The following is a 17,839-nucleotide window of genomic DNA, read 5'->3' as shown; positions in this document are numbered from 1 at the left end:
TGACCTATTATGCCCCTTTTTACAAGATGTAAAATAAGTCTCTGATGTCCCCAGAGTGTGTATGTGAAGTTTTAGCTCAAAATATTCCACAGATCATTTTTTAAAGCTTGTTAAAATTGCCACTTTAGGGTATAAGCCAAAACGTGCTGTTTTTGTGTTTGTCCCTTTAAATGCAAATTAGTTGGTGCTCCCAGCCCCCTTTTAAGAAGGCGGCGCTTCAAGAGCTCATGCTCTGTCATATGGGCAATAACAAACAATCTCACGCACTGAAAATGTCAGAAACTCTCAAGTGGTCGACTTCACATTGCTTTCATATTCAATTTTTAACTACCACATTCCTATTTACGCTGATTCTGGTAGCACGTGAAGGCAGCACCAGTGAAAACAGGCAGAGACAATGGTAGCTTTAGCAACATTAGCCTTACTGAGTGCCAAGAAGCTCTTTCAGAAAGGCAATTTGGAAAACAAAATATGACGCACTTACTCTATCTGGAGCTGATGTTTGCGCACGAAGCGTTGGTATTGATCCCTCTTTCAGAATCAACTTTTGTAAAAATCCAGCGTCATCGTAGGGAGAAATCTGGAGTCGCTTGTTCTGAGAGACTGTTTTTGATTTATTGTGATTATAAAAAAATGAGTGGGTGGATTTTTACCATTATAGGCTGGTTGGTTTTCACACTGCGGCCACACAACTGTGTTCAAACATCTTATAAAAGTGATTTTTGCATGATAGGTCCCCTTTAAAGGTCTTTGCAACAAACTGCCAAAATAATAGTTTGCTTAAACTTACCACATAAATGTATTACTCTTTGTAATTGACTTATTATTTTAAGGAATTTCATACAAGCAGGATATTTTTTCATCCGTTTTAATTTATACAGTAAGTTCTTTTGTGTAGCACCATGTTAGACAAAAAAGTGTTTTGTTGTTCTAAAAGACTTAAATTGTAAATTTTATAAATTAATTTCATAATTCTATAAATGTATATTAAACCATAAAGCACGGAATACAGAAATGAGTTTTTATTACCTTATTATATGAATTTTTTGTCTTTTTAGAGGTGTGTAAATGCAATCCATCAATTGGCCTAAACTGTATGTTGAATAACTAACTTGAATGTGGTAACTTTTTTTTTGTTGTTGTGACAATGCATCATGTGTAGTACTGTTTGTCATGAACAGTATCAATAACTACATTGATTTCAGTCTCAGTTAGATGTAAACTATGTTTTTGATTCAAGAGAATCAACTCGTAAGGTTTATCTTTTCAGGTGTTAAATTATTACCCTGAATGTGTCTGAATTAGTTAAAAGAACCATGGGAGTCTTTTAATTCTGTGATCAAACTACACTTTACAGATTTAGAAGAACTGGTTTTCAGTTCCCAACCGTACCCCTGTGACAGTCTTTCAAAATATTTAGTTACATCATTCCTGTTTTAGGCGATGGTCCGTCAATATGCAACCCTTTATTGTTTTTATAATAGGTGCACTGCAACGATCCATTTTTAAGAATGACTTTAATGATAAGATTGAAAATGAATAAGCTCATAAGTGATTTAAGAAAATTCAATAATATATCTACTGTTGTGTTGTTACAAAGCCAAGCCTGTGATGATGAACGCTGCAGTACGGATGTCTGTACCCATCGTCTCAGCACAGACCATCAAACAGGTACACAGTCAAACACCTTGCTCACTACACACAATTAAACAGTGACATCATTGTTACGGATGGTTGTGCAGCTTTTGGGCTTTTTGCTGTTTGGTTTGATGTTGATAATCTGTAGCAGAAACTGCACGATTAATCATTAAATGATCGCAATCTCGATTCAAACACCCATGCGATCTAATTTCTAAATGAAAACGATTCGCCCTTGTCTAATAAGCCTTTGGAAAAAGTCATACCAGAACATTCAAATCTGTGTTTGTGCAGCCGCTGATACAGATAGCAGACAGTTAGCATGTTTAGGTAGGAAACAGCTTCACAAACAGTCTTTTCAACTACACAGTATTATTTCTGTTTTACAGTAATTCATATTATCACAAATACTGAGATGAAAGTTTTTAGTTCGGATATAAATATGGTAGCGATCAAAATAGAGCAAGTCATCTTTTGAAAGTAACTGGCGCTGCAAATAACATTTGTGTCGACTGCATAAAAGTGACTGTTAAAAAATGTATTTGTCATTGAATCATTCATTCAAGAGATTCGTTCAAAAACACCAATTCATCCAGTAATGAAACAAGTGAAGTACTTATGAGTCATTGAACCATTAATTCAAACCACCTTTTCATAATTTTGAAATTAAAATTTGGTGTATTAAATGTATTATATTTTAAATGCATATTATATATTAAAATATTTAATAATTCATTCAAATTAATTAAACATTTTTAAATAGATTGCAGCAGTAAATATTTTGTCACGCATTATTTTGTTTAGTTCAGAGTCGTGGGAGAATCGTGATCTCAATTTGAGACAAAAATTGTGATTCTCAATTTATCCAGAATCGTGCAGCTCTAATTTTACATATACTTGATCATCTTTTTGTACACAGGTAGTACCCAAACCCTTGACGTCAGCAGCCCAGGTGGTGACCACCAGTCAGACGCCCCAGCGTCTCATCATGCCAGCCACACATCTGCCACAGATCCAGCCCAACCTCACCAGCCTGCCGCCGGGCACTGTGCTCGCCCCCGCCCATGGCTCTGGAAACATGGGCTACGCTGTGTTACCGGCCCCATACGTTACGCAGGTCTGTATATCAGCGATGGAGCAGGACATATGAGTTTGGCTGGTGATTTTTGTGGGATTGTCTCACCTTGCTTGTTCCCATAGATCCCTCAGCCTGCGTTTGTGACTTTGACCAGCAGCTCCACCTTCTCTACAGCCACCCCTATACAGACTCAAGCCAGGCTTTCACTTAACGGGTGAGCCGAGCGCCACGTTCCACACTGTTACATGTGTGTATGTGTATATATACAAATTAACTACAGCCCGACCGATATGGGTTTTGGGGGCTGATACTGATATTAGGGAGTAAAAATAAATCCGATATCGATTTATCGGCCAATATTCTTTGTGTATATTATAGTACAGTACCAGTCAAAGGTTTGGACACACTTCCCCATTCGTGTGTCTAAACTTTTGACTGGTACTGTATATAGAATACAATGTATATACATAAACAGAATATATATATATACATAAACAAATTTTTTTGCAATGATCACTCAAATAGGGTGATCAAATACTTATAATGACTTGACAAAGATATGTAATGGAGGCAGGGTATTTAACAATTTAACAAACTTTATTATCCAAAATGAGTGACATCAGCGCACTTAACCGTAAACTTCACTTATTATAAATAACTTAACACAAATAGAACAATATATACAGTATATACAGTATATAACTTGAATAAAGAACACGAGGATTCATATTTAAATAGTCTTTTTGCAGTTAATTATTCACAGACACTAGTCTGTATCATGGTTTGATTTAAGTGTACTGACCTACCTATTTTTTTATTTAATCATCAAAAATGACAAATTCTGTGAAATTCCGCATTATACAGTAAATTCCGTTTTTATGACTGGATTCCGCGATTCCATCTGAGTTTTCTGCATCATGATCTGGGTCGCCAGTAACAAACGAAGTAATTACACCATTTAAAAGCATTTTCTCTGGTTATATGTTCTGTAAAAAAAATGTATCGGTGGCATATTTGCAGCATATTCACTGATGCCGATATTTATGCAGCAGTCTCATATCGGCCGATAAAATCGGCAAAACGATATATCGGTCAGGCTCTAAAATTAACCATCAGGTTACATTCTGTCTGTGTTTTATTATAGTTTATCAGCGTCTGAAGCAGCTTCAAGGCAGAGAAAACCCTGCAACTGCACACGGTCACAGTGTCTGAAGTTGTAAGTGTCACCCGTCATTTGTTTTCCATTCTCTGAAAATTGAAAATGGCCCATATGAAGGGTGTAATCTGTTTCAGCTGCTACATTTGGCAAGTGGTTTCATAGTTTCCAGATCCAGTTGTATAATACTTCCTTCCTTTTAACAATCTGCAGTTCAGTTTCTCATACTGTCACCAGCAAGAACAGTTTATTCTGGCAAACAGGAAGCAGATTAACAGAGGTGCCAATATAGCTTGTAATTTTATTGCTCACAAGCACCCCGTCAAGCAGTTTACACATTGGAAGTGCCAATTGTTTTTAAGCTTTGCCTGAAGCATCACATGTACCACTATTCAAAAGTTAGGGGTTGGTAAGGTTGTTGTTGTTGTTGTGTTTTTTTTTGTTGTTGTTTGTTTTGCAAAGATGCATTAAAAATTGATAAGTGACAGCAAAACCATTTATAATGTTACAAATTTTTATTTCAAAGAAATGCTATTTTTTTTAAGTGAATATATTTTCAAGGTTCTCTGATAAATATAAAGCAGCAAACAATATGAAGCAGCACAACCATTTTCAACATTGATAATAAATGTTTCTTGAGCAGCAAATCAGCATATTAGAATGATTTCTGAAGGTCATGTGACACTGAAGACTGGAGTAATGATGCTGAAAATTCAGCTTTAAATCACTGAATAAAAAATAATATTAAAATAGAAAACACATTTTAAATTGTACTAATATTTCACAATATTGTTTTTACTGTATTTCCGATTAAATAAATGCAGCCTTGGTGAGCAAAAGAGACTTTATTTTTAGAAAAATCTTACAGACCCCAAACTTTTGAACGGTAGTGTAATTCTTAAGGCAGCTGTAGTTTACTCTCTAAGAGTTTAATCTCTCGTCTCGCAGGTATTGCGATTGCTTTGCCAACGGGGAGTTCTGTAATAACTGCAACTGTGTTAATTGCTTCAACAACCTTGATCATGAGAGTGAAAGACTGAAGGCCATCAAGGTAATGAATTACTGCCTTTCTGTAGACCTCCATTGTTTTTTCTTTCTTTTTTATCTTTGTTGTTATTTTCCATCTCACTACAGACATGGTACTTCAAATATGCCATTATTATTTTTTTAGTTCAGATGCACAATTTAGAATAACAGAGACTTAGAGGTGGCCTATTTGCCAGGTAACAACCACCTAGCAATAGCATAGCAATGCCCTCTTGTTCATCTCGCTGTACAGGACAGTTCTCCTGTAATGCTTTGAAAATCTATAGGCCTCAAATTAAGTAATGTATTTTTTCCCAGGCATGTTTAGACAGAAACCCTGTGGCTTTTAAGCCCAAGATTGGCAAAGGCAAACAAGGGGAGTCAGACAGGAGACACAGCAAAGGCTGCAACTGTAAGAAATCTGGCTGTCTGAAAAACTACTGCGAGTGTTATGAGGTGAGTGTTTGCACACTGCCAAGAATGTGGAAGTGTCATCTAGAAGATATGGTTGGCTTTCACTTGTGTTTAGGACCAGATATCATTATTTTGTCTGTTCGCATTAGGCAAAGATCATGTGTTCGTCCATGTGCAAGTGCATGGGCTGCAAGAACTTCGAGGAGAGTCCAGAGAGGAAGACGCTGATGCACCTGGCAGACGCTGCAGAGGTACGAGTCCAGCAGCAAACCGCAGCCAAAACCAAACTGTCCTCACAGATCTCAGATCTGCTCACCAGAACCACACCGGCCATCACCAGCGGAGGCGGAAAGTAAGTCCCACCTTTATCAGCTCTGCATTGTGATGTCTGTCAATCACAAGTTTTGTGTCATTCACTCTGTTCAGCTGTCTCTATATCAACCAATTATCCATGAATCACCAGAACACCTTACCAGCTTCCTAGTAACAAACTGATAATATGGGAAAATTAATAGGATAGTTTCTTGAGCAGCAAATCAGCATATTAGAATGATTTCTGAAGGATCATGTGACACTGAAGACTGGAGTAATGATGCTGAAAATTCAGCTTTACATCACAGGAATAAATTCCAGCTTTTACCACACAGCGATTACCTACTAACCACATAAAATATCATAACAATATACAGTAAGTTGTTACTAGGTAGTTGCATGTAAAAATGACTTGTTAAAATGCCTTGGCATTCTTCTAGCAACTGTCCAGAAACCACAATGAAAACCTACACACTTTGTGTTCTTTTATGCCCAGCCAGGACACACCAAGCTGATGGTCGGCCGTCGGGCAATGTCTGGTGGTTTTTGAGCATCGGTTGGCTTTAGTTTTTTCAGTGTGTTTCGCACCGTTGGCTCTAGTTGGACACTGTCAGCTGTTTTTGAGCCGATTCTGCATGTCGAATCGGCAGCGTAGCTTGTCAGCGAGAACTCCGATTGGCTATTCAACTTGGAGAATGGGCGCACGTGAAAAAACAGAACTGACGAAAGCAAACCAATGACAGAGTAAAGAGGGAACGCACAGACACTTGTCATTCTATCCATTTCTCTTTTTTTCTGTTTCCGCAAGAAGACGACCCAGGGCTGACAATGCCTGTGCCATTTGCAGACATGATTGAAAAAGCTACACAGATCCATCAGTTTGTATATCCACAGCTCTAGCTTTTCCGGTTTCCCTGTTTGAATGCCGAATACAGGCTACTTTCACCTGCTGGTAGGGGAAAGTTATGTTCTCTCACGCAAGCGCAGAGTGTACATGCTAGTTGGCCATCAGCTATAGCAGGCTTCCTGCGAGTCCCTAATTCTTAAATTTAGTTGTATTAAAGTCTTAATTATGACTTCAAGACGTCTTAAATTTGGGTATGAAAAGACCAGAATTGTGATATGGCTTATGTGACGATTAAACTTAAAGGCTTTGATTTCATTAAATAAACATGAGCGCTGCAGGGTGCTTGCCAGCTTTGTTTACTGCCGTTACCAGGGAAACCGCTATATTTCTGCCGTTCCGAAAGCGCCATCTGCTGGCAGAGAATGAATGTGCATTTTCAATAAGCCTGTTCTATTGCAATACCGGAGGCTGCAGTTTCAAGATTCAGCATTTCTAGGACCCTATAGTTTGTTTTATTTTGTATATATGTATTAGCTGCTCATACTATTTTATAGCACTTGCTATTCAAATCTGTATATTATTATTTTTAAGGAATTATGTAGTTGTTTAGCTGTATACACTTAATTATTGTCCTAACCAACTCCTAACCCTAAACATACCCGCTGATAACCCTTTTGAAATATTTAACCAAATTTTTTTCTGTACATTGTATATATATTCTGGTAGGGATGGGCGATATGGGCTTAAAAATATACCACGATATTTCTGGTATTTATTGCGGTAACGATATCAATGACGATAATTCATATTTCTGCCGTTCCGAAAGCGCCATCTGCTGGCAGAGAATGAATGTGCATTTTCAATAAGCCTGTTCTATTGCAATACCGGAGGCTGCAGTTTCAAGATTCAGCATTTCTAGGACCCTATAGTTTGTTTTATTTTGTATATATGTATTAGCTGCTCATACTATTTTATAGCACTTGCTATTCAAATCTGTATATTATTATTTTTAAGGAATTATGTAGTTGTTTAGCTGTATACACTTAATTATTGTCCTAACCAACTCCTAACCCTAAACATACCCGCTGATAACCCTTTTGAAATATTTAACCAAATTTTTTTCTGTACATTGTATATATATTCTGGTAGGGATGGGCGATATGGGCTTAAAAATATACCACGATATTTCTGGTATTTATTGCGGTAACGATATCAATGACGATAATTCAGGGAATCCTGTTTCTTTAGAGAAAAGTATTATCTTTGCTATTTTACCCAAAACAGTGTTGTGAGCATTACGGAGTACACGTAATGTATTGACTGTTTAATTCATACTGGAAGCCGGATGGTGGCCTTGCGCAGAAACTCCATAGCAGAAGTAATACTACTGAGGACACTCCAGGAAATCCCTAATATGGACAAAGGTATCCAGTTATCGCTGAATAAAACGCACAAAGGAGAATTTTAACTGATGAAACTAAAGACAATAAACACACACGATTGCACAAAATATATGGTTTATCTGTGTTCTTCAAGCAATCTTGGGTATTTTTTATAATGAAAGTATATTTATAATGCAGTGCTAATCGACATGGCCTTTATCACTGTATATAATACTATCATTCTGTAATATGAAACCACGTCTGGTCACAGAAAGAAGTTATTTCAAACACTCAACTGTTATGAAGTTAATTTGGAGAAAAAGCATGTTAATAAATGATATCTTTGTTGGACAACAGGTTTGTTAACAGGCTCGTACACATGCAAATCTGTATCGCACACATGCTACTGTAGTACATGTATTCAGACCGATTTTTTGTGCACTGTACAGCCCTAACCAAACCAGTTCCAGATTGTAGGAGCTCCTCATTTAGGATAAACTCCTCCTCAATTTCACGTCCGCCTTCCGCGATGTCGCTCCACACGGTCGCATGCAGAAATATATCAACAACTAGACGTTATCGTTATATCGCAGGAAGACTAATTCTTATTGTGGGGAGAATTTATACCAGTATATCGCAAACGATAAGATATCGCCCATCCCTATATTCTGGTTTTAAATTCAGTTTTCTTGGAAAGAAAACTAGTCTCTTTGCGAGACTTCAGTTCATTAGCCGCAGCGCTTCAAGTCTGATGTGTGACACACAACAAAAAATGCAGTAAACGCTAAATCAATTGCGGTACTAATTAGTGTGTTTATTAGTACGTTAATACATTTAAAATAATTTGAATACAAATGCTAATTTATAACATCCAGCAGCACAATGAACTGTTTTGCACAGCTAAATAGGCTAATGGAGATTGCAGACATCGTCTCACACGATCAAGTTCACGCCAGCTCTTACATTAAAAATAAGATTAAAAGATAAAAAATAAATAGTTTCCATGGATCTAGTCTTTGCATCTGTTTATTTGATGTTTGAATCAGGTCTCCTCTGTTGGAATAGAATTGGCTAGATGGCGCTGTCACAAAAAATAGGGTCCTGGAACTGCAGCCTCCGGTCGTGCAGGAACATAGTATTGGGTTGTTTTTCTTCAGACCAATGTGAAAATCGACCCATGTTTTTACCCTGCAAACACGCAGATCTGTAAATGTGAACTGGTGGATCGATAAGAAGATAATTCATTATAAAAATCTAAACGGTTAAATGTGTTTGTTATTTAATTAATATAATAATTTATTTATAATGACTGTTTAAATTAATATAATATTTAATACTTTTGACTCATCCATTTTCTTAAAAATGGTTTAAAGGCTGAAATGTGAAGCGTATCATTTTATGAAACTTTGTTTTTGTGAAAACTTGTATCTGAACTGTAAATCATGCATTTTACATTAATTTTACGGTTTAATATGTTACTATAGACATTGCCCTACCCCGCTCATATGATATTACTATTATTTGTGTTGACGCTTACATTTGTCTTTAAAAAAAGCTCTTAAAAAGTCTTAAATTTGAGCTTAAAAATCCTGCAGCAACCCTGTCCGGTGTGTTCTTGTGCAACTTTTTTTTTGCCCTTACGCAGGCGATCCGAGGCGATGCCACAGTTGTCTTCCTCAGCACTAGTTCTTTACCATCGGTTTGGTGTGTCCTTACCCTTAGTGTTGGAAAATGATCTTGTAATAATTCAAGTGTAAATCTCTTTCCAGGTTGCCATACACATTCGCAACAAAGGAAGTGGCCGAGGCGACGTGTGACTGTCTGCTGGAGCAGGCCGAGCAGGCCGAACTCACCAACCAGCCTCAGGCCGTGGCAGAACGCCTCATTCTGGAGGAGTTTGGTCGCTGCCTCAGGAGAATCATCAGTTTTGCTGGCAAAGCCAAGACGGACTGTCCCATCAACTGCTAGAGCCCTCCCGCTCGTTTGGGGCCCAGGGTGTTGCTGAACCTAGACTCGGGCTCCACTGAGGGCACTTTTACCGGCCCTCATATGGATTCATGGGCCTTCTAATGATAAGGCACAAACCAGAACTTCCCATTGGCCTGTGAGGTGTGTTGTGGAGGACGCCCTATATTCAGTAGGAGGACTACAGTACTTCATTGTAGCCCCTGCGCTGGACTTAACACCGTTTGCTTTACCGGAAGGGGTTTATTTTAGAACGATTGATACTATTTTAAGGTAGTTTGTGTTTTGTTTGGCAATGTTTTCCACTTTTAAATCTGTATAATCATGATATGTGTTTGTCTTTTAAAACTGGATTTTCATATCGTCATTCACTGTCGTCTGAAAGCCCTTACTGATGACCTCGGGATAGTCGGGATGAGGAAGGAACTTCCCTGCACATGTTATAATTAGCCGTCTGATCATGACTTGTATACAGTAAGTAGCCTGTACTGTAGCTTCATTATATTGAATTGCTCGCAGCAGATTCTGTTCCTTGAGCAGAATGGGGTTCAGTCTTCATCGTTCCATTCATGTTCAAGCACGCAAGCGTTCAGCCGGGCCGGCCTGAGAGTCGCTGGATGGGACGAGGGCCGCACGAGATTGAAGTGGAGCATGGCGGTACAGGTTTCCTGTACTCCAGAAATCTAAGATTAGATTTGAATCTTTAATATTGAAAAAACAAGCAGCTAAATAAGCTTTGTAATCCAGTAGTGAGTCTTAAAGCTTGTTTGATAGGCTCCTTCATCTCAGTCCGCAGATCAGTTGAGAGCCTGCTCGATGATTTTATTTTTTTTCTCCAGGTTTGTTTGTTTGGTTTGGGTTTTATTTGCAGTTATTGGTTGATCAGCTCTGTCAGGGCCTAATTAAACCAAACCTTTCCATACTCCGAGTCATGTGTAGTTCCCTAAAACACTTTATGGACGAATCTCATGAAACCTGCCAAGAACACGTCTAGTTCATATCGCATCCCAAAATCATTCATTTATATTGCTTAAAGGAAATGTAGCATCTTTTAGAACTCATGGATAGTTGACCCAAATATGTACATTTTGTAGTTTTCTCACCTTCCTGTTGGTCCAAACCTGTATGACGTCTTTCTTTGGAACATAAAAGAAGAAATTGAGAAATGTCAGGGTTTTTTTTGTTGTTGTTGTTGTTATACATAAGGGTGAGTAAATGACAAAAATTGTCATTTTTGGGTGAACTACTCCCTTAAGTATTTTTCATGATAATTCCATTTTTTTTCATTATCATTAACTGCAATCATTAAGCATAATTCAGGAAATTCTTCTTTTTCATTACTGTAAATGTTATTTTTACTTAATTGACTTTTTTTAGTAGTGTAAAATAATTTTACAGTCATAAGAATCAAAATGAGTTTATATAGAATTATATGAAGATATGTATATAAAAGGAACTCATTCTTATTACTGTATTTATAATTACTTTGATTAAAATAATTGTATTAGTTTTTTGTAGCATCTTTTACAGTAATGAGAATCAAAAATGAGATTTTGTTTTTTCATAAACGGTATATAAAAATAAACTTGCATTATGTGTAATGCAAAGAAAATCTCATTACTGTTCTAATTAATTATTACAGTTTGGTTTCTTTTTTAGTAGCATAAAAATTGACCATAATGAGAGTCAAAAATTTGATTTACATAGACTTTGTGTGTATAAGATAATCATTATGCATAATTGAAACAAAAAGTCTCAATCTATGATCATTTAAATTAAATTGTACTATAGGTTGGTTTTCTTTTAGTACAGTTATTTTACAGTAATTAGAACCAAAAATGCGTTGTTGTTTTATAATATATAAATAATATTTAAAGGTAATTTTTGTGGTCATAAAAAGTGGGATTATGTATGTCTTTTTTTACCTTTTGATTTTGGGATGAAATATGACGACGATATGTGCCTTTTGTGATTTACTGGCGAAATGTAGTTTATATTAATGGCTATTTCTTCTCAAAGGCAAGTAAACTATGTTGTATGGGATATTAAAACATCAAAAGTTGGTAGATCAAATTACTCAAAAGTGCTATAAGAACAAGAAATCATCGACTCGAGGTGGTCTTCAGGTTTGGTTGAAGCCATGGTTTGGTTTGGCACAGGAGCTTAATACAGACTTTCAAGCATTATTTAAGAGCACTAGAGGACAGGCTGCTTTTTGACTTCATTTTGCTCATAGTGCCTTTTCGCACAACCGCTCAAACGATTCTTCACCGTGCTCCGTGGAAGTCTGCTTTCTTAGACGCAGATTAAACATGAAAAACCTGCTGCATGTAATCTGCCAAAAATAGTTTTCGTCTGATTTTATTCCGTTTTATTTATATTATCAGGCAGTTACTAAAGCTATGAAGGAACTTAATCTTATCTTTCCCAGACTCACAAATATGCTTGTTTGAATGCAGCTTTTATTCATCAATAAACAGACCATCACACTGTCGTGAAGGCATGCGATGCTTTTACATTTTATAGCCGAAGGTTTCTGATCTGCCCTACATTTCACAGCACATTTATATTCCACTATTAAACAGCTGGTTAAAGATTAAAACGCTTATGCACCTTGTTATGCCTTAATAACCACCTCTATACTCAGGGCTTTTTAATGTAAATATCCTCATAACTAATAGTGAAGATTATTTCGCTGCATGACTGCAAGCAATCTGCTAGACGACTCCTGGTTCACATTAACGCATTATTCTTTTTCATCAGGCGTTTTGGATATAGCTTCATTGGTTTTGAATATTTTCATAAACGCTTCATCCAAGTAATGCATAGCCTGCGGTATTTTTTGTTGTTACTTGTTGCAGAGAAGACACGAGAATGCAGGGTTCCTCGCCTGTGCCATCCAAAACTTTAATATCTTCCCAGCTTTGGTTGTTTATAGATCATCTTTTTCCATATTTTATGGCGATAAACGCTGTTTGTATTCCAGACCCTTTCCTCCATTCAATTTCTGACAGATGCAAATGATTTTCAGGTTGTACATTTGTCGAAAAAGAAGATAATGAGCAATGAGTTCATGTCTTTGTACGTATATATCCAGTCAATGTTATCTTGTATAAATGTAAATGAACATTAGTGCTCCTTTGTACCTTTCTGAAAATTGCTATGTTTTTTCACAAATGAAACTCTTAATTAATGTATAAATGTTTCCGTGTTTTCATATGGTGAGTTGTATTAGGCAGACTTTAGGGTTTGAGATTTGTTGACTTTGTTCATTGCGTTTTTTTTTAGATTGTCCTTTATTTTCTGTTTAACACATACTATGTCTATCCATGTGATTAAAACATATCAGTCAGAATGAATTAAAATCCCTCTGAACTACATTGTAAAGTTTGTCTGGTCCTACTCATTAGAGCGATGAAGAATAAAGCAAGAAGCCGTGGTTTACAGTGAATTTATAACGGCTAAGGGGCGTTGTTAGGTACGACGCAAAGCGGAGTTATGAATTCACTGTAAACCACGGCTTCACGGGGCTTATTGCTTTTATAAAACGGTTATTCCATATACGTAGTAAGGTTTCACAAAATAAAACCGCAAATAAAGTGTAATGATATTAATAACAACAGTATTCTTCCACCAAACAATGTAGTTCCTCAGAATCAGTTGTGGATGCAACAAAGTGGTTGCCAAGCAACAGACAAACATAAACAAAGGTGTATGTTTGTAGTGGCCTCAGCCAATCAGAATCAAGGACCGGAACTATCTGTTTTATAAACTTCATTTTACACTTCATTATAAGCACTTATTTCATTGTTTTATTGAAGTCACTGTCTGATTTTCATTTGTTTGTCAGGTAAGCATTTGAAAAAATATTTAAATAATCTTTTAAGTGATTTTGCATAGACTTACGTGTCTCTAACCAATAATATAAAAGCTGCTAAAAACCTGTTCTTCTAGAAAATATCAAGTTCAAATGAGTTTAATTTCAATAAAATATTAATAATAACAATAAAATTGATTTGCCTTTTGCAGTAGAGAGGAAGAGGTTGTAATATTTTGAATTCCCCCTGTGTAGCTAACAACGTTTTCTGTGAAATGTCTGATATAATCGTAGTTCGCCTATATCTTTTCTTATATTTACAATGTAGGCCCATAACTCTTCAAATAATGATCTTTAAAAAAGCATCATATGACCCCTTTAAAATGTAACTTTATTTGTTCAGTCGCTCCAGTTCTCCAGGTGGCGCTGTAAGCAAGAAAACAGCTGCCACGCGACAAGCGCTTACCGAAGAACACAAGAGAGCTGCTTCATTTATCACCTTGCGTCCGTTTTAGATTACATTGATTTGTTTGGCGTAGATTTTACAAGTGGTAACTGCTGTTTCATATTTAAAAGTAAAATGCAGTAAAATGGCCGCGAATCCACCGGGACAAGGTAAATAACGTTACTGTAGCATATCAGATGCCAAAAACAGCTGGACTGGCATTTCTGATATTAAGCTCATGTAATGCGATATGTAGTGTTTAAATCGTTTTCAAAGTAAATCCCTAGATATAACAAAATATACAGTGCGGTTGCCCATCAAACATTAAGGAATGAAGCTTTAATCAGTCGTTGTGTCACTCTCGTGCTGTTTCTATTAGATCTGCGAGTTTTCAATTTCACTAGTTGCTTTATTATTAACTATTATTGGTGTAAATTTGATTTCAGTAGGATTTCAGAACAAAAACAGGGCTGCTATTCTAGCTGAGCTGGATAAGGAGAAGAGACGTCTGATACAAAGTCAGTCTATGAATAACCCAGGAGCCAGGTACTGTTTTAACAACATGCCACGATTAAAATATTTCATTTGTATTTTTCAGTGTTCTCTCTCTCTCTCTCTCTCTCTCTAAAAAAACATGCTGTTAAGTCAGTATCTGTCCCAGCAGTAATCAGCTTATTTGCATACTCATAAAAAGTCATAACCTATGCTGTATAACATGTTTTTCTTTTTTCTTTCCCAGCATTCCCCTCTCTCGACCAGCAGTAAATAAAGAGTTCAGGGATCAGGCCGAACAGCAGCACATTGCAGCACAGCAGAAAGCAGCTTTACAGGTACCGTAAGCTTCATGTTGGGAGTTTCAGTGTTCATCTATTCTTGATAATGCCCATCAGATGAGTATTGTTCTCTGCTTTGGTTTCAGCATGCACATGCACATTCATCCGGCTTCTTCATCACTCAGGATTCTTCCTTCGGTAACCTTATACTGCCTGTGTTACCAAGACTCGACCCAGAGTAAATAAACAATCAGCTACATGGACTGACTTGCTGTTTTGTAAAAACTTGCTACTCAAAGCTGTAATGTGGTTATGCTAGATGACTTTGGTTTTTCATTAATGTAAAGGTTTCTGATTTTTAGATTGTTATATGCTAGGAAGTATTTTTTCATGATTTTATATAAAATGGAAAAAACTTGACCATTATTGTGTTGTCATTTTTTGATATATGTGACTGATATATTAATATAATTCTGCCGTTATTTTCATTATTTTATTGGGCAAGAAGGGCCAAGTCCAGTACCATCTAATGACCACAATAGTTTACAAAAGACAAAATCTTTTTCACCATTCCAAAGGCAAGAGTCAATAACTTGTAAAACCGTTTATAATTGCAACTAATTGTGATATAATAATCAGTGGAGCTGTAAAGTAGTTAAAAATGTTATGTTAGTAGAATTATGTGGTTAACAAATAATTTCTTAGTTCTAAAACTGAGCCATGTGAGAGAAAAACCCGAAAGAAAAAATCTGACTTTATTCATATTACAGGGTTGCTTTATTTATGGTAGTATATTTGTTTCTCAACTTTATTTTTTTAACCATTTTGTTTGTTTTTGTAACCTTAAATAATCCTTGTTGTGTATGTTCCTAGAATAAATTATATAATATCAGGCACATATGTTGAACAGGCACATATCTGTAACATATGTAACACATACAGTATCTAACAATGAACCATATCTGATAAGTGCTCACTATTGAAGAGAACATCTACACTAACACAGAACATTTCCAAAACAGGAATATATACGAAGGATAGTAGGATTAGTTCCACTACATTCATATGTCTACAACATATATGGAGTAACTGGATCGACATTTTAGCTACATAGTCAAACTCGTAATTGTTGCCATACATAGTAAAAATACCATAACACAAAATTAGCATCCAAATGCCTTAAGTTGACTTAATACTGCACTGGATAAAGAACATTTTGCATTGCACATAAGACAAGTGTGGTTACAATATAATCAAGACAAAAAGACAACATCAGAGTTTTATACACATTGACAGAAACAACAATTAAGGCTACAGCCACACGAAGCCAGAGCCAGAAACCACGAAACCGACACAAAACGATGTAGTATTCATGCCAGACCAGTATGTGGCGCTGTAATTCTGCCACAGAGATACACTAAAAACGGAGAAGAAGACTTGGACTATGCGCATAAACCTTGCACGCGGTATACAAACGAACATGGAACAATACATTTATTAATCTGTGTCAATGTTAGTTAATAAAAAGACAATCGTTCAGTCTTTGTTCATGTTTTTGTTGCTGTTAAGTGATGTAGCGGTGTCTGACTAGCGGCGAGACGTGGGCTGATGACTCGCTGGCCACACGAAAACGCAAGGGCGGCATTTTCAGATTTATCCACTCTGGGACCCGGTTTCACTCTCCCAAGACGCTGGATCCGTGTGGACGAAACGCCTATACGATACAAAATGTATGCGTATACAGCTAAACACGTCTCCGTGTGGACGGGGCCTAAGACTTTACTAATGCTTACCTAAAAGAGCATTGAGACATGAAACAAGATGGCCTAAGTCAGTCATACAATTGAATTTAAAGCTGCTGTATGTTTTCTAATGATAAACTACTTCCTCTCGTACCATGCAGCCATTTGTAGACTGACTTTCATAGGAGTGTAAACACAGTGACTCTGTGGCCCTTTCCTTGGTTTATTCAAGCCATACATAGAAAGAGACATACATTAGCATTCCCATTTGTCCAAATGGCAGTTGCTCAGCTGGCGCAAGACCTCTGGAAGTATCCACTATCTTTGAACATGGACACAGACTTTTTTTCTGATCCAATCACTTGAGCTGTGAATGCCATGTGACTAATAACTCTGGAGCCACTGCAAAATTACTTTGAGACATGCTGACAACACTGATTGGCTGATGGCACCACAAGAACACGCATAGTCCCAAGCCCTTCACAAGCGACTATCCTGAGTTACACAAAAGGCAGCAGACTGGGGGGAAATATAAGTTCATTTGAGGCTTGAAGAGCCCTCCAAATAGTCACTTGGCAAATATAAGGATATCAGAAAACAGCTAATTTTAAATGGAAAAAAATTAAAATGGCACTTCATGTCAGAAATTTGGTAACTCCTGGTGTAGGCATCTGTCAACAGTGGCTAACTGAACCGTCCTAATCACCTGAACCTTGGCTCATTGGTTTAAGCTGTCCAAAACATCAACTTCTTGTTCAACGAATGCCATGCATTTGGGTCGGGACTACCTGCTTGTCCAAAAAATGGAAGACGGAAGAAGTGTTTGGGAAACTTGCTTGGAAACAGCAGATTGGTCTGGTGCTACTAGTGGCTCAAAAATTACAATTCACCTTTAAGCAGAGTCAGTAGAGTCAAAAGAACCAGCAATGACAAAGTTGGTGCTGCCAGGATGCGAACTCCCTGACTGGACGGCTTGTTGCCTGAGGTCATTGCAGATCAGGACTAGCTGATTGCTCTGGGCCTCGGACAAGGAGCTGCAACTCTGGTAAACGCTGAAATTGGTCTTTCTCCCTGGAATGTTGCCTTTCTCACACATGGTCTTCACCATCTTTGCTAATTTGTTCTTTCCCAGAGCTTGGCAGTTGTACCAGTGCAGGGCAGCGAGGTTGACCACTGGCTTAATGGACAGATAAAAGGGCGCATCTTCAAAGAGCATTGCTTGAGGTCTGCGCTGAGCATATTCC

At 37.1% G+C, this 17,839-nt stretch overlaps 2 protein-coding genes across 3 annotated transcripts in view; both read left to right on the top strand.

The window, feature by feature from the left end:
• LOC107744261 (protein lin-54 homolog) overlaps positions 1-10,740 on the top strand; it is a 21,774-nt gene extending 11,034 nt beyond the window's left edge. Inside the window, exons 7-14 of the mRNA XM_016557798.1 lie at positions 1,601-1,671; positions 2,558-2,755; positions 2,839-2,930; positions 3,861-3,932; positions 4,821-4,923; positions 5,217-5,354; positions 5,462-5,664; positions 9,623-10,740. Of these exons, the coding sequence (XP_016413284.1) occupies positions 1,601-1,671; positions 2,558-2,755; positions 2,839-2,930; positions 3,861-3,932; positions 4,821-4,923; positions 5,217-5,354; positions 5,462-5,664; positions 9,623-9,821 (1,076 nt within the window). The 3' untranslated portion in view covers positions 9,822-10,740. The remainder of the gene's footprint in view (positions 1-1,600; positions 1,672-2,557; positions 2,756-2,838; positions 2,931-3,860; positions 3,933-4,820; positions 4,924-5,216; positions 5,355-5,461; positions 5,665-9,622) is intronic.
• Positions 10,741-14,048: 3,308 nt separating this feature from the next.
• On the top strand, positions 14,049-15,236 carry LOC107744267 (SOSS complex subunit C). 2 transcript variants are annotated; one of them, XM_016557801.1, is made up of 4 exons: positions 14,049-14,250; positions 14,527-14,626; positions 14,820-14,910; positions 15,000-15,236. In XM_016557801.1, exons 1-4 carry the CDS (start codon positions 14,226-14,228, stop codon positions 15,093-15,095), a joined length of 312 nt encoding a protein of 103 aa, XP_016413287.1. In that variant the 5' UTR covers positions 14,049-14,225; the 3' UTR covers positions 15,096-15,236. The 2 variants fall into 2 exon arrangements, with proteins under 2 accessions (XP_016413287.1, XP_016413289.1); XM_016557803.1 differs by having other exon boundaries at positions 14,050-14,250; positions 14,530-14,626; positions 15,000-15,230.
• The last annotated feature ends 2,603 nt before the right edge of the window (positions 15,237-17,839 follow it).

The sequence above is a fragment of the Sinocyclocheilus rhinocerous genome, unplaced genomic scaffold (genome assembly GCF_001515625.1).
Source record: "Sinocyclocheilus rhinocerous isolate Xijiao unplaced genomic scaffold, SAMN03320098_v1.1 scaffold317, whole genome shotgun sequence".
Classification (NCBI taxonomy): Eukaryota; Metazoa; Chordata; class Actinopteri; order Cypriniformes; family Cyprinidae; genus Sinocyclocheilus; species Sinocyclocheilus rhinocerous.
The sequence above is the reverse complement of the archived record's forward strand: the minus strand, read 5'-3'. Positions and strand labels throughout refer to the sequence as shown.

Bases quoted from the DNA above. Each gene is read 5' to 3' on its own strand.
- LOC107744267 (XM_016557801.1), top strand. From the start codon at position 14,226: ATGGCCGCGAATCCACCGGGACAAG. The intron at 14,627-14,819 runs GTACTGTTTTAA...TTTCTTTCCCAG, and splicing joins ATGAATAACCCAGGAGCCAG to CATTCCCCTCTCTCGACCAG. The intron at 14,911-14,999 runs GTACCGTAAGCT...CTTTGGTTTCAG, and splicing joins AGCAGAAAGCAGCTTTACAG to CATGCACATGCACATTCATC.